We start from the raw sequence: 17,198 nt of genomic DNA, 5'->3' as shown, positions 1-17,198 counted from the left end.
CCTACAGTATAAATTCCAGGTATCTCCTGTTCTTTGAAACCACAATAATGGGGAAGACTGCTGACTTGACAATGGTCCAGAAGACAATCATTGACACCCTCCACAAAGAGGGTAAGTCACAGAAGGTCATTACTGAAAGGGGTGGCTGTTCACAGAGTGCTGTATCAAAGCATATTAAATTCAAAGTTGACTGGAAGGAGGAAATTGGGTTTGAAAATGTGCACAAGCAACAGGGATGACCACAAGCTTGAGAATACTGTCAAGCAAATCTTGATTCAAACATTCAGGAGAGCTCCACATGTAGTGGACTAAAGCTGGAGTCAGTGCATCAAGAGTCACCACACTTAGACGTCCTCCGGAAAAGGGCTACCAAGCTACTTCTGAAACAGAAAAAACGTCAAAAGCATCTTACCTGGGCTAAGCCGAAATATAACTGGACTGTTGCTCAATGGTCCAAAGTCCTCTTTTCAAATAAAAGTACATTTTGCATTTCATTTGGAAATCAAGATCTGGGCCCATATTCACAAAACATCTAAAAGGCAAAAAGTAGCTACTAACTTGCCGATTTAGGAGAAAATCTTAAAAATAGTGGGCGTGTCAGTCCTAAATTATAAAAGTATTTCACAAAGCTTTTTAGTGCTAAAATTAGCTCCTAAATCTGTGAAACGTTAGAAGTAGTGAAGAGGACCCCTAAGTCACTAAGACCAAATCTGAAATATGCCAGCAATCTACCTCGGAATATAAACATTTTAGAAACACTTTTTCTAATTGATTTGGTTTGGAGGTTATCCCAACTTCAAATGTTTGATTATATCCTTAATGAACCTATAAATATATAAATATTCTCGTGTCCAGTTTGGTTTTCTTTTACGTTTGCATGTCTCACTATCAGCCATGATTATTCTGCTAATTAAAAGGCTGTTTATATGCATATTACAAAAATTTGATTAGGTGCTTAGTTGCAGAAAAAAAAATTCAGTGAAAAAAAAAGTCTGTGACGGACAAATCGTTAACAGCTGGTCTATGTGGTAATATAATACATCGGGCAGGATATCCATATTCTCACCTATTATTCATCTACCTCAAATATTGCTTATCATCTGAAATATGTATGTAGTAGCAACTTTACATGGCAGCTCAATCTAAGGTTAGCTTAGAAAAAAGTGTGCAGTGTTTGTGCGGAGTGTGGAAGCTGAACAGTTGCGCGCTTGGGCTCCTGCAGGTTAGATGGAGGCACCGGTGCGATCATTTGCTCTTAAAATACTTTGTCATTTTTAGTCATACAGATAAGAGTAATAAAACTTTTGTATCTGTAATGACTACGTTTATTCGTGTGCACTCAGGATAGCAAAGAAATGTTGCACTTTTGTAAAATGATGAAAGCAATGATGCGCTTTCTGCCGTCTTGGACTCTGTGAACTTGATCGTGTCACTTCGAAACTCTATGGATGCTTGCCTTATTACAGATATGAAAAATATAGAGAGTGAAACTTTTAAATTAACCAATTCAAACAGAAAACAATAATTCTCACATTATGTAATCTGTATGAAAAATGCATAGAGGTGCTGCGGAGATGAGTCACTGTCGCAGACTTCATCTCTTAGACCGAAAACAGAAAGCACTAGTGTAACAATAAATTATGACGTTACAATTAATTAAAACGTTAATTCAGTGTACTTGCTGTTTTTCCCTAACAAATTCATAATTATTATATTTGCCAGGGCGTTGTGGCAAGCCTTTTTTGTGTGCGTTTAAGTGATTATTAGGCTATGTAGGCAATTAAAGGCTCATTATTATGATTAGTATGGTTTATTAATAAAAGTGCAACTAATAGTTGACTAATGCTTAAAATTACCAGAAAAATCTTTAGTCAAGGGCAGCCCTAATGAATATTGACTAATTGTTTATTAGGAGCATACATATAAGAGACTGACAATTAGCTGAATATATAGCCTACTTGTTTAATTAGTGACACTTAGCCTGCATTTTAAAATTCTTATTTGAATGTGGCAATTAACATTTTTATTTTAAAACCTTTATTTGAATATGGCAACATAATATTGTGCTCTACAATATTTCTATGAATAAATCTCTGACAGACTATCAGCCAATCACTGTGTGCATAGATAGTAAGTATGCTGACATCATCCATAGCAACGAGGTCAACCCCGCCCTTACTCTTATTCTAAGAATTTTCTCTATTCCTTAGTAAAAGTTTGTCTCAGCAGCTTTGTGAATGGGTTTTAAGAAAAAACTCTTAGCTAAAAACTATTACTGCTATTGAGGAGGTACTTAGTTGTAGGATAAAATGTTTTGTGAATATGGGCCCTGGAGTCTGGAGGAAGACTGGAGGGGCACAAAATCCAATTTGCTTGAAGTCCAGTGTGAAGTTTCTGAAGTCAGTGATCATTTGTGGTGCTGTGACATTTGCTGGTGTTGGTCTATTGTGTTTTATCAAGTCCAAAGTCAGTACAGCCATCTACCAGGAGATTTTGGTGCACTTTATGCTCCCATCGGCTGACAAGCTTTACGGAGATGCTGATTTCCTTTTCCAGCAGGACTTTAGCACCTGCCCACAGTCCCAAAACCACTTCCAAGTGGTTTGCAGACCATGATACTGTGCTTGATTGGCAAGCCAACATACCTGACATGAACCCCATATTGAATCTATGGGATATTTTCTAGAGAAAGATGAGAAACAGTCGATCTAACAATACAGACGAGCTGAAGACTCAATAGTGCCTCAGCAGTGCCCCAGGCTGATCGCTTCCATGCCACACCCCACTGCTGCTGGAGTTTGTGCTAAAGAAGCCCCGGCCCTGTATTGAGTGCAGAAATAAACATACTTTAAAGATCTTGAACCTTTCTGTTTTTCAAATCCTTTTTTGACTTTTGTGACTTTCATGAGCTGTAAGCTCTAATCATCTATCTATCTATCTATCTATCTATCTATCTATCTATACACACACATCCCGATTTTATATATATATACACACACACACACACACACACACAATATAAATGTCTTTAATACATCCTTGCTGAGTTATAACTCATTTTGAGTTACAAAATGTATACATAAATATTAAAAAACATATGTATAATTATTTATATACCTTATGGTATATATATTATTATGTTCATATGTGAGAACTATAAAGGCTGTTTTAGATAATGGGCTGGCAATTGCTTTCTTGCACTGAATATGAAACTCTATTCTCTATCGATCAGCCTTTATTCAGTTAAAGGCCTTTTGCTGTCCCAGGGGCTGCACTGCCCTTTCATCAGGGCATTAGATGGTTAGCTAATGTGTGTCTGCTCATATGGTCATGCTGTAGGCCTCCCATCTATGATTATTTAATAACTTTGTATGGATGGGTAGACAGCATGTGCGATACTACATCTTGCACTTATGTCATAACATCCAAAGCCTCAATTATTCATCCAAACCCATTTATGAGCTGCGTACTGTTTGCACAACACAGTGCATTTATACTTTAAGCATTTTCCTTATCTTTTCATCCTCACACTAAGACTGAATTCATAATTGCATTCTGTCTTGATGAATTTCATCCAGGAAGAACTGAAAACGGAGGCGTTCCAGATTGGGGCTGATGTTAGATCTCCGTGGCACCATTCCTTACCCCATCCTGCTCTAGAAAAGCACTGTAAATAACCCTGCAGTCAACACAAACATTTTATTTCTAGCCAACTTCATGCTGTAGTCTATAACTGACTAATGCAATAGAGAAGAACACTATGAGCAATTTATACATTCATGCAAAGAAGTTAATGTCTAGGTCCATTAACATATATTTTGCACTGTGGTCTGCTAATGACTTTTAGTGAAGTATTGATTTCACTCAGCAGAACGACAGCTAATGCATACCATTTGCTTAGGGTACGTCTTTTGGCACAATGAAGCAAGAAAGAGCTACAGATGTGACATGATCTAACTCACTACTGTTTATTTTGCCATGTAAGCAACTGTCCACCTGTCTAGAAACAGACTGAAATTAAATTAACTGTGATTATAATACATGCTCTAATTTATGAATTTTACTTCCGACAAGTCAATTCCTGGCACTCAGAGCTTGACCTTTTTTATTTAGACATTGATCTTGTAATTTACTTTAATTGATTAAGTAATTCGTTGTATGCTATAATTTACCATAATATAAATACAATGCCTTAAGCATTTTTTTAATGAATTTGAATGTTTAAAAAAGCACAGGCAAAGGCGTGTCTTTCTTTTCTTTTTTGACTAACAAGTTAAGAGCAAAATAGGATTTTCCTGCTTATTATAAACCCAATCCAAGTCATGAATAGGGTTCATTCATCGTGGTTTGTGTTCTCTCTAGTGGTCACATCAATAATCGCATTCACACGCTACCAAACACCAGGTTCTGCACACTAGGAATCACATATACTCGTTTTATAAAGCCATATTTGGTTATATAACAACTTAAGAGTCTCATGATTTTGGTTAACAAGGTATTCAGAAATAATTTTATAATTTTCGGTTTTGATTTTCACTTGTTTTAAACAGCTTTCTATAAGGGTCAGTAGAGGACGATGGAGAACATTTAATTAAACATCTTTACCTACTTTTACCATATTTAATACTTAACACTTAATTTAGGGACACGCAAAAAAAATAAAATATATATATATATATATATATATATATATATTAATATTAACTTATTAATGTTAACTTGACTATATATATATATATATATATATATATATATATATATATATATATATATATATATATATATATATAAATAGTCAAGTTAACAATTACACAAGTGAGAGCAATTATTTTTACCCTCCTATCGTACGACATTTACGTGTAATTGATATGTAAATGTAATGCTTATTTGGCGCCAGTTTATTAATAAATCGAGCAGCTGCAGCCCTTAACGTTAATCATTAACACAGGGCGCTTTACCTGAGGTGAGCAAGCTTTACCGTAGTTTTGTTGTCGATAATAACTGGTGCAAACATATTCTAACTGTCTTTTTCTTGAATATGGTCATTTAAATCGTTTCAGAACATGTGGTACCCTCAACCTGTCGACGTCGTGCCGTTACCGTTCGTCTTTGAGTCACATTCAATAACATGTGAGGATCTTTCTGCCAGAGCCATGTGGCCAGTCTTTCCCTTTGGCCAAAGTGCGTATAATGCAGTGAACGAGATTAATGGTAAGTTATATCGAGCCCAAGGAAGTCGGGTTGGAGTATTTTGGGTAACGTTAATACATAACGGTCCACTTTACCCTGTTAGCCTATTCAGAATAAATCGTGGGTTTACCCAGTTTTTCTTCGTGCATGGAGTTTTGTTAACAATTAAAAACTCAAAAAACATAAAATCGTAGTGCTTTGGATATGAACGTGTTTTAGTAGACCATGTAATAACGCGGATACATTTGGTCTTTTTATATTTCGAGCGCGCAGGCATTTAATTGAATGTGCAGTACTTCCGGTGTCATCCGCTTGCAGTTATTTTATGCGGTACTAAAAAAAATCCCTTAAGCTGCTTGATATTGCAAACTTCAATTTTTCCTGTCGTATTATTTTAATTTATCATCGTAATAATAATCACTGCTTTGTAGTGCAAATCATTTTGCAGTTTGATGCACTTTATTTAATCTAATATTAATATCCCTAGAGCAGCTAATGAATCTAAAGTCTCTCATCTTAGAATGAGAAATAGAAAATAGCTTGCTTTCGCGTGTATATACCGTGTCGACAGTAATAGATACTTCTGAGATTTAGGTAACGTTACGTAGCGCCATCGCTCGTTGTCGGCGCGCGCATGCTCTTGTGTGGTCAACGGTCAACAACACCTCAGACTCGTTTAAAAGTTGGACTTGGCGAACATAGATAATTTAGATATGGCATAAATGTAAACTGGTAACGTCAGGAGGAAAAAAAATCCATCAGATAATTAGTGTAATCAGACATAACTTGTATATCTTTTTTTACTCAGTGTTGCTGAATTTCTTGTACATCTCTCAAGGCTTTCATAATCACCCACTGTACACCAATGATGGAAGGAAGTTTTTGTTGAGGAGGTAAGCAATTGTTAAATAAAGGTTTAACCAAACTCACTTGCTTCAAACCTTCAGTAAGAAGTTTCACAAACAATCTTTTACTCGTACAAATCAGTGTGCTTGCATTAGATCAAATTTTAAGCACTGAACTTTGAATCAGTATAATTTGAATTACCACTGTGCCTTGTTACTTTGAGGAGGACAATTGTGCATCTTGTGTTGTAGGTCACTGTTCGAGCTTGTCTTGGCCAATGACTATCTGGGGCTCACAGATCCAAAGTTGCTTGGATGGTTTCTGTGTTTAACAGCAGAGGACAGAAACTTAATTAAACGTAAGAGCATATAAATTATAAAATGACCTTCAATTATTGAAAGCATTTGAGCTGTAAGTAAAATGCGGTTCTATAGGGAAATTGTACTTTCTCATCCAACAGAAGAGGGAGGGCTTCTGCCATTTTTACAGAAACACCCGGCACTTCAAGTAGACCGACAGTATGTTTGTGTGAAATGTGAGTTCAGTTGGTAAAACATTACTAAGACTGGATGTTTATTTTGTTAGCAAGCATTCTGTATATGGTGTAAAATTGATCTTTTATAATTTAGCAAAAACCAGAGGAAACTGCATTCCCCCTCCAACAACTATGTCATCAAATAAGTAAGTTGACATTGTTTTTAAATTATATATATATATATATATATAATATAATATAATTTTTTTTAATTTTTTGTTATGTTCAGTTTTTTTCTGCTGGGGAAGCCTTCCCCTGGCCACCGGGACTTGGGGCAAAAAAGACACTAAATTGGACAAATATGCCCTTCTACAAACAAATTAAATCTATTACGTCTATTTCTAACAAAGTGAATATGAATAGACCGTGTCGATTGCGGCATTAAATTAAGATCTGCTCACGTTCCACCATTTTTCATTTAAGGTGTTTTTACAGTGTTGCGCATTTTAAACAAATCACACTTTGAATGCACCGATGTATCGGCCACCGATATTTATCTGCCGATTTTTCCTCAATTTACAACCATCTGCATATTGGCTGTATAAGGAAAAAGGCCGATATAACAATCTGATGGTTTATCAATTAACTGCGTGAAGGCACTGAGCTGCATAATCCTAGTGCTGCTCTTTGCACTTTAATGCTAATCAAAAAACATAAGACAAAAGACTGCACACTATTCTTTACTAAATAACTTTTGTAACTTTAATAAGTGTAGCAGACCTCATCTGAATGGCGACCAAAACTTTACTGTTTTAAGATTGTGTCCTTTTTTACTACAAAAAATCACCATAAGAGCTAAACAAAACACAGAACGAGAAGTGCACATTAAACTCTGTCTATCAGATATATTATCATAAACGTACAGCGAATTACACAAAACATGTGAACAAATATAAATAGATCTAATGCCATTTCGGGGGGTGCTTAATAAACTGACAAACTTTAAATCCGAAGAACTGCATGTTTTCATTACCCATATAGCGCCATAGACTAGAAAACCTGTAAAATAAGAGTCCCGCCTTAGTAAAGGTGAGCTTATACATAATTAAACTTACAAAAAATATTAAAACGTATACAAAAACAAATTAGAAGATTAATCATAATAAAGTCTGTTACAATAAAGTATTAATATGTATTTAATTTATACAGTGACGTTATTTTAAGTTTGTTTACTTTATTTCTGTACCTGAAAACTTAAATCTACCTAAAAAGCAGGTTTTTTTATATGTATTTTTGATCTGTTGCATTTTTTATTTAGGCCTGCTGAATGTTAAATGGATCCAATCCATGTTCATTAGAAATTATTTGATGCAGCAATAATTTAGCTTAATTTAATGCAGGTGTTTTTTTTAACTTTGCTTATTTAAAACATGATCAAAATACTAGCTATTTTGATGGCAAAATTTCAAATAAGAGAGGAAGTGACAAATATCTTAATCGGCCAATAAGAGTTTGTTAAAAATCTGTATCGGCCCCAAAAAATCCTATCGGTGCATCCCTAAATCCCACAATTCTGTTGAGCTTAGGAATGCATTGGCCAATCAGAGGTTTTCAGATCTTCACTGAAACTTAAGAGTTTTTTGAACAACTGTGCAAAGGAAAAGTTAAATACAAATTCAGTCCCATTAAACTTTTCTTTTTTTTAGCCTATATGACAACCATGTCTGGTTCTTGCCTTAAAAGAGGGGTTTATGGATGTTTTAAGGGGTCATATGAGGTCCTTTAAAGTTTTCCTTTCTCTTTGGAGTGTTAAACTCTTGGTGCATAAAGAAGATCTGTAATGTTGTAAAGACTAGAGTATCAAACCCAAAGAGATATTCTTTATAAAAGTTGACTCGTCCATGCCCTCCTAAAACGCCTCATTTAAACACGCCCCCACATGTCTACGTCACTGTGTGGGAAGATTTGCATAACAGTGCCCAAATGTTCATGCAAAGAAATACTTTGTTCTGCCTTGCAAAATGGGACACAACTATAAATCAGTAGTTAAATTGTATTTACAGCACTGTTCCAGAACAGCTCAAACCAAATATTCAGATCTGTGCAACGTATTTTACGGAGGACTGTTTCCTGAACCTTGGGAGAGTAGCCTACAATGCCAGCTGTTCTGACTCACAGCCTGTCAGTACGTTTTCGTCTGTAAAGGATTTGCCACTGATGATTCAAACAAGTTTTGAGCAGTGTAGAGTAGCGCTTGTTATTTGTCGTTTCTCCAATCACAAATGCAAACATGGTTTTATGTTTACGCGGCACAATGAAATGCATAAAAAGACTGCATAAGTCATTATAATCTGTAATTATGTTGTCACTGGATGCTACAAATGCCTCATTTGTATTGGGTTTTATTGGTTTTGTCTCGTCGGTCCAGGACACAGCATCACAATATGGTGAGGGGCATAACATTTGTCACATGCTTGAGGCATTCGGCCAATCACAACGCACTGGATAGCTGATCAATCAGAGCACACCTCGCTTTTACAGAACGATTAGCTTAAAATTGATGCGTTTCAAAAAAGCTGGTGCATAGAGGAGAAAAAGTTATGTACAGTATGTGGAATTTTTATTTTTTTACCTTAAACCGCATAAACACATTGCGTTACACCACATGCACAAAATATTTTAATAACGCTATATGGCCCCTTTAATAAATTTGGCCTGACTAATGGCACCAAGTTCCGTCATACATTTTTTGTCTTTTTTTTATAATCCATTTCTCTCAGATCTACCTTCCAATATGCAACTTTAAATTTCTGCCTAATATCAATTAGACAATAGTTATTTTCATGTAATGGCTGATAGCCAATAATGGCCAATATAAAGTTCTGTATTTTGTCCAAATGAACAATTGGTCATTAAAAACAAACTTAGCTCATTTTAAATGTTACAAGTGAATTAGGTATCACAGCATTATAATGTACAGTATGACAGATTTTAGATTTGCTTAATATTACATTAAACACTGTGTTATTTCATTAATGTTTTAAAATATTAACTTTGAGTGATAAATGATTACAAAGATATTGTAAATGCAAAAAAAAAAAGAGGGAAATCAAATGAGCAGCACAATTATTGAATAATAAAGATATATTTAGAAAATGAAGTGTTGGTATTGAAGGGTTTTATGCATTGGCTGTTGTCTAGATTTTGAGATGTGGTGGTTGCTCTCAAAAGATGAAAGCAATAATATATGCATGCATGTGTGTCTGTTTTAAAGGTCAAGGTACCCATCGTTTTATGGTGCATCCCAGTGTCAAAATTGTGGAACCAGTTGTCCATTTGGTTCCCAGAAGTGCAGATGTTGTGGCTTTCACATTGAGATTTCAGAAGACAAAGTCTGTCTGTCGGGTGAGATGTTTATAGTCCTGCCGTAGACTTTTGACACCTAACTAGGAGCTAGAATACTGATTATTGCTTTATTGTTCAGAGAATGAGAAACAACTTGAGCTGCTACCAAACAATGTGAAAGAAGAGCTGATCGTCCGAAATGACGCAACTGTTGGTTGCACACAGAGCACCCTTAATACTCAGAAAACAAGATGCACGCAGAGCTGTGATTATGGAGGCCCTGCTGCACATCCTCCTTCATACACTAAAGGAATGTGTCCCCATGCCCAGTGCCTGTCTAAGTTGTGGGAGGAAGTAGAGAACAGGGAGGACACCAAACACTTTAAGGACACGACAACCCAGGCAAATTTCTCCCTCGATATGGAGCTGGATATGCAGAGTCAGGTTCAGAGGAATGACGATACCCAAAATTACCAAGACCTATCTTATGTACAAGTGGAAGAAGCAGAATACCAGAGTCTGGATCAGGAAGCGATGGCAGAATACTACAGTTTTAGTAACACAAGCTTAGAAAATTCGGCATGGAGCGATGTCACCCAGAGTACAGAGGCAACCTACAATGATTCAGTCATGGCCACCAAAGGTAGTACAGAACTATCAGATGAACCTTCAAATGCCACCATGGCCACTGCTGCAAACTCTACTGATTGTTTCTCTTGCCTTGGCAATTCTTTTGAGCTGGACAATGAGCCAGGAGACCATCAAGAAGACATAAGAAAGAACCATGACTCACTATATGAGCAACATATCGAGGAGATCAAAGTGGGACCTTCACTGAAATCCAAATGTGGTGCTTCAGTTTCTGTGGACCAATTAATAGATGCCTGTGGTGATTTCAGAGCCTGTTTCACATCTTCATGTGCAACAGAGGTTGATCAGATCTTCCAACTGAAAAATGTTGCCACTGACACAGACCTGCTAGCTGTCAGCCACGAGAAAGATACACAGACTGTGCAAAGAGCCACATCTGAAAAGAACACCATTACTGAAGTCTGCATGTCTGATTTAGATGTCCTCACAGAGGTATCTTATTTTCTAAATGGTTTGGTTGTTGTAGTTTCTTATTTTCAAACGAGCTGAGTATAACGTGCTCATCATTTACTCCTAGGAATTCATAAAGCTAAAGGAGACAACGGATGAGCTAAAACAACTGAAGAACAGAAAGGCAAGGTGATTTGCTGAAAATGTTAGTTATTGTACCAAAAAATAAAAATTGTTGTTTAGTCACTCTCATCTCATTCCAAAGCCATAAGACTTGTTCATCTTCTAAACACAAACCAAGATATTTTAATGTAACTTTCTGAGGAGGATTTCTAAGCTTCATTTGAAAGTGCATTCTACCATTTGACAAGTGCATTAATTTGAAAGTGCGTTTTCATTAAAAAAAAAAAAGAATAACTAAACGGAATCTATATGAATGAAGCAATTTAATTTAATTCTGATGAGACGCAATACATTTATATAATAAACATTTAATTTAGCCTTGTCATTTGATCAATGCACATACTGTACATGGAGTTCATTGAATATGATAAAAGCTGAGCTTCTGTTTCTTGCTTGACACACAAGAACAAACCTCATTGGTACTCATGCATCAATCAAGTACATCTAATTTGCCACTTAACATTTTTGATGTGGTTTATATATGAATGTTGAGCAGTGTTTAAACTATTTTGATTGTATTTTTTTACTTTGTTCAATAGTTAGTAACGTTTCTTAGTGTAATTATTATTTTTTTAAGTGTAAAATGTCCAAACTACTGTAACAAGCTGCTTAAGTGCGTTCAGAGCAGTGTTATTGTGGTTAATGTAACTTTTTTATTAATTAGAGATTATATAGAGATTGCTGTATAGGATTTCCATTTATACCCAAGATACACATCCTTGAAAGCCAGGAAGATTATGCTTTTAAGTGTAAAAATTCTTCAGTGAGATATTAAACCCTTTTTATTACAGTTATTATATTTTGTAAAACAGTGCTTCAGTCTCCATCACTTTTGTGCATCAAATCATTTGGTGTGGTTTAAAATGCCTAGAAGGATCATGTCATGTTCTTCTCGGCCCTAGTCCTGGTGGTGACCACTGCAGGAGAGTTTGTGGATGTGACTCTGCCCAGCGAGTGACGAGAGCAGAACTGCGTCTTCTCACTCTTCAGTTTGTCATGTGTCAGCAGCACTGCTGGAGACGCTACTTCACCTCCCCACAGGGTGAAAGTGTTCTTTGGGGGTAAGAGATGGCTCACAGAAGGATTTGTATTATGACAATTTGATACTTTTCTTTTAAGGTATTCTGTCCTAACCTTTGAGGTCAGCTATTTTTTGTATATTCCTTAGGAGCGAGGGCCTTCCAGACGGCATAGCAGAAACACTGCATACACTACAGAAAGATTACAGTGAGATGAGGAAACAGATTCTAGCAGGCATTCCTCTGGATAACCTTAAGCCCCTGTCATTAGACTCTGAAAAGATAACTACAAGGGCAAACTACAGCCCAGCATCGGTATGACAAAATCTGGAATTGTCAAAAATTTGGAAATGTATCATATCTGATATATAAAACGTAGTTGGTAATGAGCTGTCATTCCAGGTACTTGAGGCCCATTTAAACTCATTAGACTGTCCAGGAAGGTAGGTGGTCATGATGTTTCAAATAAATATCCTTGAAAGTAACCTTTTCACAGAAGTTGTAAATAACTGGTATGAGTTACACTGGTGGCCAAAATGATTAGAAAACTAGTATTTACAAAAGCTAAAAATGATTTTAAGTGAGTTATTTTCATTTTTTTGCTGTGTCAGTAGGAAATATCAGTTAACATGTCCAAACATTAATTTTGCCATTAATTTTAATAATCCAGAGAGATTTTTGTTTGCACAATGAGTCTGACAGCAGCCAGTGCTCCACACAGACATCTGATCTCATCATCATCAGTCTGTCTGGAATAACATGAAGAAACTGAACACACTGAGACGGACTCAATCCAGTAAAGCACCGTCTGTTATCAGACTCCTTGTGCAAACAAAAATCTCTCTAGGTTATTACAAGTAATGGCAAAATGAATGTTTGGACATGTTAACTGATATTTTCTACTGACACTAAATGAGAAATGGTTCTCAAGTGACTTACCTGGTTAAATAAAGGTTTATCTACAGCAAAACATAGAAATAACTGACTTAAAAAAATGTTTAGCTAGTGAATATACTGTTGTTCTAATAATTTTGGCCACCTCTATATTGTTGAAAATGTCAAAGAAAGCATAATTGTAAACCTTGAAGATTGTGCTTCAACATTGCACTTCAGAGCCAGGACGCTAGAGGGTGACAGTGGTTCAGTCAAATCAAAACCTAGAAATATCTGCAAACAAAAATACATATTTATTTATTTATTTATTATTATGTTTTTTTTTTTTTTATTACTACTATTATTCTGCAAGGATGCATTAAATTAAGTGCCAGTAATGACAGAATCAAAAGATTGCTATAAATGATGTTCTTTTGACCTTTCTATTTATCAAAGAATGCTGATAAAAGGGTTTTCAACACTGATAAGTAACGTTTCTTGAGCACCAAATCAGCATATTAGTATGTGCATGTAACACTGAGGACTGGATTAATGATGCTGAAAATCCAGCTTTGCATCACTGGAATAAAGTACATTTTAAAATATATTAAAATAAAAAATAGCTGGTTTAAATGTAATATTTTTAAATATTACTGTTTTACTGTATATTTATTCAAATAAATGCAGCTTTGGTGAGCATAAGACCCTTCTTTCAAGTACATAAAAAAAACTCACAGCTCCAAATTTTTTGACATTAGTATAGAATCTATAGATGAATAAATATGAAACCGTTTCTGTCCTTTGCTCCGTTTTATTGTACTTTTTCCCCACATAATATCAGTTTAGTCTGCCTGAGCCCTGTTTCGTCACAGTTTATATACACTGAATTTTGCTGTTTGATGGGTAATGTTTGTGTATAGTCTTGTACATGTTCAGAAGTATTATTTCGTTATGCATAGTACCATTGCAAGTGGTCGAAGAGTGGATGAAGAAAGTGAAGAGATGAGAGCACCAAGCACTGAAGATGCTTTGGTATTTCATTCACATACTATTATTTATTTGTTTAAATTGTGATGAATCAACAATTGTATCTGAATTATGAGTTTGTTATATTGGAATGGCCAGTATTTGTCCTTTCTGAATAGGATGACACAAAAGTTGGCGGCAACAAGCGAGATAAAGCTCTGGTCCTTTTACCCAAGCAGCCAGGAGCTTCGGCTGAGCACAACCCTGGTATGAATCTCAAACTAAGAAAAGGGAAATAAACCAGAATCATTTCTCAGCAGTGTTTTATATGCATGCTATGGTAGGTGTCATCAAAGATCCGAATAGCAGCGAGGCTTGGTTTGATGCAGAAGAGGAACTTGGGTCTCCAAATCAAGATGGAAAAATGGAGAAACTGAATGAAAGGAAAGAAAGTATGGACTACAAAATGGAACAACATATGAAAATGCTGTTATATAAGCCTAAACTTATAATTGTGAAGCTGAAATACTGTTTATGAAAGCACATCATTGCTGTAGGCTGATGGATTTAGTTGACTGATATTTGCTACTCTTTCACAGGGACTGATGAAGATGAATCAAACCACAGTTCCCTCTTGTGCATTACAAGCTTGCCTGGCAATATCACTGAGGTAGAATCCACACACATGTGAAGTTTTCAGTGAAGTTAATTATGGCCTCTAGGAGTCAGCAGCCACCACTAAATGTTCTTTTTTCTGTAGCATGAAGTGCTGCTTTGGTTTGAGAAGTACAATGCCACCAATGTCTACATCTCCACTTTCAGCAACAGTATGAGGTAAGGTATAAAATATTTATCAACCCTGATAAGAAGTTTGCGGTTTTTGTTTCCAAATGAAATTGTATTTACTGCATTACACCTTTCTTTAGTCACACTAATTATCAATCACAGTAAATAACAAACCTTTGAAGTTAAGTATTAGAGCGTAAATAACCATGGACTAAAATAGTTTCATAAGGTTTCTTGCAGTAAAACCTTGCTGAACTTGATTTTGGCTTGAAGGAGTATGACTACTCATTTTGCCTAATCTCATTGTGCCAGTACAGCAGCAAAGAGCATTCAGCTCCGCACCCAAATTGTGATAGTTACAGTTACCAAACTGGCAGTTTAAAGATAAAGTGCTTGTTTTTTATATTAAACTTTAGAGATGCTGAATGTAGTAGTTCTGGGTGTTAAAGCATTATTAGAGATTATCATTAATGAAATGCACTCTTGTCTGTCCTTATGTAGGGCAGCTATTGTTTATCTCAAGAGCCCCAGCGATGCCATAGCAGCAGTTAAAGATCTACATGGGTGCTCCCTCCAAGGCCACACTGTCCAGGTGGAGCAACTCCACGGGCCTGTCTCAGCTGATCTTAAACTGATCTGTAATCTGCCCCACAGCACCTCAAAAACCCATACAGAAGAAGCTGCTGGGGATGGACTCGGGACGAAGGGTGTAACTTATACTTCGTCACTTGGTGTAAGTATAAAGTAGAAGGCTTTTTTAGAAAGCTTGCTGTGTCCAAAACTAGTTAACTTTCTATCACTAGTACCGTATTTTCCGGACTATAAGTCACACTTTTTTTTCATAGTTTGGCTGGTCCTGCGACTTATAGTCAGATGCGACTTATCAAAATTAATTTGACATGAACCAAGAGAAATGAACTAACAGAAAACATTACCATCTACAGCCGCGAGAGGGCGCTCTATGCTGCCAGAGATGATTTTCAGTGCTCCTGTAGTCTACACTAAGCAGCATAAAGCGCCCTCTCGCGGCTGTAGACGGTAATGTTTTCTCTTGGTTCTAAATGAATGCGACTTATAGTCCGGTGCGAATTATATACCATATTTTCCGGACTATAAGTCGCACTTTTTTTCATAGTTTGGCCGGTCCTGCGACTTATAGTCTGAAAAATACAGTATGTTTTTTTCCTTGTCATTACGTATTTTTGGACTGATGCGACTTATACTCAGGTGCGACTTATAGTCCGAAAAATACGGTACTTGCAAATGCAATCGTGTGTGTGTATATAGTATTATTATGAGCTAACATAATTATAAAAGTTAACTAGCTAATGTATTCTTATTTTAAATTATATGTCCATATATTTTTTTATAAATTAGTTTCAGTTATTGCTAATATCATACCAATTTAGCTTTTTTTGTTCCAAACCCTTAAGATGATATGTTTTTGACTCAGGGGCCGCGCTGTAGTGTGGACCGGTTAACCAATGTCTGCGACTCGCCCACAGCCTCTGGCACCTGTGTGCCACAGCACTACGCCACCATGGGAAGCTTTGACACCATCATGGCCCGCCTGTCAGAGCGCCACCCTAATGTAGGCCGCCAGAGGATAGTTGATGCCCTGCTGGAACTCCGGGCCAAACATCAGGGCTTCCTCAGTGGGCTTCCTTTAAAATCTATAGTGGATATGACCTCTGAGCTTCTAACACAGGCCTCTACTGTGACACACATTTGAGTTGGTACTGTTTTAAGCAGCGATAAAGACCTTGTAAATAGTTCCCTTGACTAGTATGACTGGATTTCAGTTGTCAGTTCGTTGTTGTTGGGGCTTTTTTCAGCTAACTAATGTTATCTACAGCCATTTCGTTTTAATTCATTAATCAGAGTTCTCCTGGAGGTGGAGTTATTATTATTTTTTTATTCATTTCAGGTTTTCATCTCTGCTGTTATCAGTTATGCTAAGTACATATGGAAGTTTATTTGTGTTTCCTGAATAAAACAGTTTTCCTGTGTTTCCTATATTGATTTGATGAGTGCAAGCCCAGGCACAGTGTAGAGCTGTGCATTTCAAATGTACAAATTTCAGAGCATTTCAAGTCATGTGACCAGGGGTCTTTTGCAATTGTAAAAATGGTCAGTGGTGGAGGGACCCTTTTTATCACTCCTGTCAACTCGGGTTAAACTAGAAACACTTTATATTCTTGAAGGTACCTAATGGGTTCTCCACTGTTCTTTTTGTAATGCAATTAGTGATGGTCACATGACTGCTGCCTTCACTGGATGAAATTTCTGAGCCAGATCTTAAAGGACTTAGATTGGGGGTTCTCAGACCTCTCCATGAAGTACCCCCAGCACTGCACTTTTCTATCTCTCCCTATATCTGACACTCACACTTCAGGTCTTGAAGTCTCCACCAATGAGCTGATGAGTTGAATCATGTTTGATAGATGAGGCAGACATACAAAATGTGCAGGACA

General features: G+C 36.4%; 1 protein-coding gene across 2 annotated transcripts; it reads left to right on the top strand.

Annotated features, from left to right (window-relative positions):
• Positions 1–5,015: 5,015 nt before the first annotated feature.
• rbm44 (RNA binding motif protein 44) lies at positions 5,016–16,733 on the top strand. Of its 2 annotated transcripts, none has more exons than XM_059500044.1 (18): positions 5,016–5,211; positions 6,029–6,083; positions 6,288–6,394; positions 6,497–6,571; positions 6,666–6,717; positions 9,786–9,916; positions 9,996–10,939; positions 11,025–11,086; positions 11,983–12,141; positions 12,249–12,414; positions 12,502–12,542; positions 13,932–14,004; positions 14,118–14,205; positions 14,283–14,390; positions 14,538–14,608; positions 14,699–14,772; positions 15,226–15,457; positions 16,178–16,733. In XM_059500044.1, the coding sequence occupies exons 1-18, from the start codon at positions 5,064–5,066 to the stop codon at positions 16,454–16,456; spliced, it is 2,865 nt and encodes a 954-aa protein (XP_059356027.1). In that variant the 5' UTR covers positions 5,016–5,063; the 3' UTR covers positions 16,457–16,733. The 2 variants fall into 2 exon arrangements, with proteins under 2 accessions (XP_059356027.1, XP_059356026.1); XM_059500043.1 differs by having other exon boundaries at positions 5,999–6,083.
• The last annotated feature ends 465 nt before the right edge of the window (positions 16,734–17,198 follow it).

This window comes from Carassius carassius, chromosome 19, assembly GCF_963082965.1.
Source record: "Carassius carassius chromosome 19, fCarCar2.1, whole genome shotgun sequence".
Classification (NCBI taxonomy): domain Eukaryota; kingdom Metazoa; phylum Chordata; class Actinopteri; order Cypriniformes; family Cyprinidae; genus Carassius; species Carassius carassius.
This window is presented reverse-complemented; position numbering and strand designations above follow the sequence as displayed.